Source organism: Pyricularia pennisetigena, assembly GCF_004337985.1.
Source record: "Pyricularia pennisetigena strain Br36 chromosome 4 map unlocalized Pyricularia_pennisetigena_Br36_Scf_9, whole genome shotgun sequence".
In the NCBI taxonomy this organism is placed as follows: domain Eukaryota; kingdom Fungi; phylum Ascomycota; class Sordariomycetes; order Magnaporthales; family Pyriculariaceae; genus Pyricularia; species Pyricularia pennisetigena.
The window spans coordinates 536,812-539,151 of record NW_021940921.1 but is presented as its reverse complement, the minus strand read 5'-3'; the positions used below and the strand labels follow the sequence as shown (position 1 = coordinate 539,151).

At 49.5% G+C, this 2,340-nt stretch overlaps 1 protein-coding gene across 1 annotated transcript; it reads left to right on the top strand.

Moving 5' to 3' along the window:
• Positions 1–207: 207 nt before the first annotated feature.
• On the top strand, positions 208–1,113 carry PpBr36_10196 (uncharacterized protein; the record flags this gene model as incomplete). The annotated part of the gene is made up of 1 exon (XM_029897309.1): positions 208–1,113. One exon carries the CDS (start codon positions 208–210, stop codon positions 1,111–1,113), a length of 906 nt encoding a protein of 301 aa, XP_029744403.1.
• Positions 1,114–2,340: the final 1,227 nt, after the last annotated feature.

Below are 2,340 nucleotides of genomic sequence, written 5' to 3'. Positions count from 1 at the left end.
ACAGACCGCTCATCACCGAATTTCAAACAATACCGGGAAAAAAAAAAAAAAAAAAAAAAATAACCAAATTCAAAAAATTTCCGTACCGTGCAACTATACAAGTCTCGAACCCGCCCCTTCATTTGTCCAGTCTTCTCTTTTGCTCTTGGTACTTGCCGGTTTCGATGCTATCGTCAAAAGCACATGTACAGTCGAGGCCCAGAAGAAATGTCTCGACTATCGCCGATTCCGCGCCGTGGCTCAAGGTCAAGCATGCGTTCAAACACCACCTACCACAGCTTCCAGGAAGTTGAAATGTTTGAACCGCCCATGTCCTCAGGGACTTCAGCAACTTACGCCATGACACCCTCCAAACCGGCATCAGCAAGCATGTCGACAGAGGATTTCGAGTCCACGCCTATGCGCCGACAGGACTCTGGCTACGAGTCTATGCCACCACGGAGCTCCAAGCGCCGGACGTCGACTACGTCGTCGTCTCACTCCAACAGCTCAACGCCTCGACCTCGGAATCGGCCGGCCGTGCGTAGGTCGCCCAAGTCGGGCCCGGTCTCGCACATGCCTCGGTCCAGCGCACAGCAGTTGTGCCGCACGCGGTCTCACACGGCGTACACGCAGCACCAGTTGTCCCAGTCGCCAGTGACTTATTTCTACTTTCCGGCGATGCCTGATCCTGCTGAGGAGGCCGACGAGACGCCATATCCTCAGCAGCATTCCCACAACCAGGTCCGCTCTGTACCTACCAGTCTTGACTACGGTGCTCGACCGATCCGGCCATACTCTCCGACCACCCCCGACACGCCCACGTCACCATCATACCCACCTCTGCCACCTCAGACGACGCACTACTGGACTAGCGACCGCACCCGGAGGCTTGAGTACGCTGCCATTGATGCTGCCAGTCGCGGCGTCAGGGGCTGGGTGATGCGGCACATAGTGCCCGACTGCTTCATCCCCAAGAGCAAGAAGGGTCAGCACCTCGGGTTCGATGACGACGGTGGCAGTGTGAGGCGTTACAGGCTCGACCTGGACGAAGATGACGTCCTCTGCCACGCGGAGAAGAACGACTCCCGGAAGCAGAAGCGATGGCGTCTATGGGGGTCTGCGACGATGTGAGGAAATTGGTCCTTCGCGTCTGCAGTTCCCCCTCTATTATATCTCGGCTTCATAAGCGGAAACTTTCCTTTGTAGCGAAACGCGACCCATGCCTCTATCACGAACAACCCCCTGCCTTTAATCCCCCTCCCAGTTATGAGATGCCCTACCGTCGATGATCTATTGATAGACTCGACGCCCCTTGACCCCTTCCCACTACCCCCCCAGCATATCATCTACACTGCATTTTAATCACTCGATCTTCTTCGCATTACACTTTATACATTTGCACACATACACCTGATACACATTTACACACATTGGCACCGGCGTTGTATACCCCTGCAATTCGCTGCACTTACACCGTACCCCCTAGTCGCTTGTTATCGCATCACTGGAAGGAGCTGTTGCTTTCTTGGCTTTTGATTTTTTGTTGGACAAGAGAGGGAGGTTGATCTGATTGATATCTCCCTTTCACATTTTGGAATTTCGCAATGGTTAATGTTGGTTTTCACATCAAGATTGCATATGGGTTGCGATAGGAATTTGCATGGCGGGGGCGAAATACCAGAGCGTCCCCAAAACGGAGTTTGTGACCTTTTGAAACAGGATTTACCCTGCAAGATGAAATTTTACATACAAGAGATGAACTAGACCGACGAGCCTGCGTACCGGTCTTGTCAGATTGGATTTTTAGCGATGACAGATATTTTACAGCGCCAATTACATGAAAATATTTGTTCCTCGCAATTAATGTTTTTCCCCCTGTTTACTATTGCATGACGCCCCTGCCTTGTCAAGAATGTCATGCATGTGAATGAATGTGACAGGGTCTTGTGCGCACATGATGGCACTTTTTTTTTTTTCTTTTTTTCTTGTTGCAGGCAGGATTGGGCAAAGTCTCCTGCATTGAGAAAGCAAAACAAAAGAAAAAGCAATAATTCTTGGGTAGGGATGCACTGCACAAAATCAGCTGATCCATCTGCGACTCTGGAATGTTGTGGTCGGTAAACAGGCACACACCGACCACGAGGTTTGGTTGTCCAGAAGGGTCTGGACGATGGTTGAATGAGGCTAGGTTGAGTGTCGATCGAGATGATCGGCTGATGCCGGTCCGGAAGAACAAAGACGAGGTGGGATTGTTTATTTTTGTTTATTTATTTAATTTTTTTGTTTTCTGTCAAAAGATGACAGTATTTTTTTATACTTTTATCTTTTTTGTTTAAAAAAAAAAAAAAAAAAAAAAAA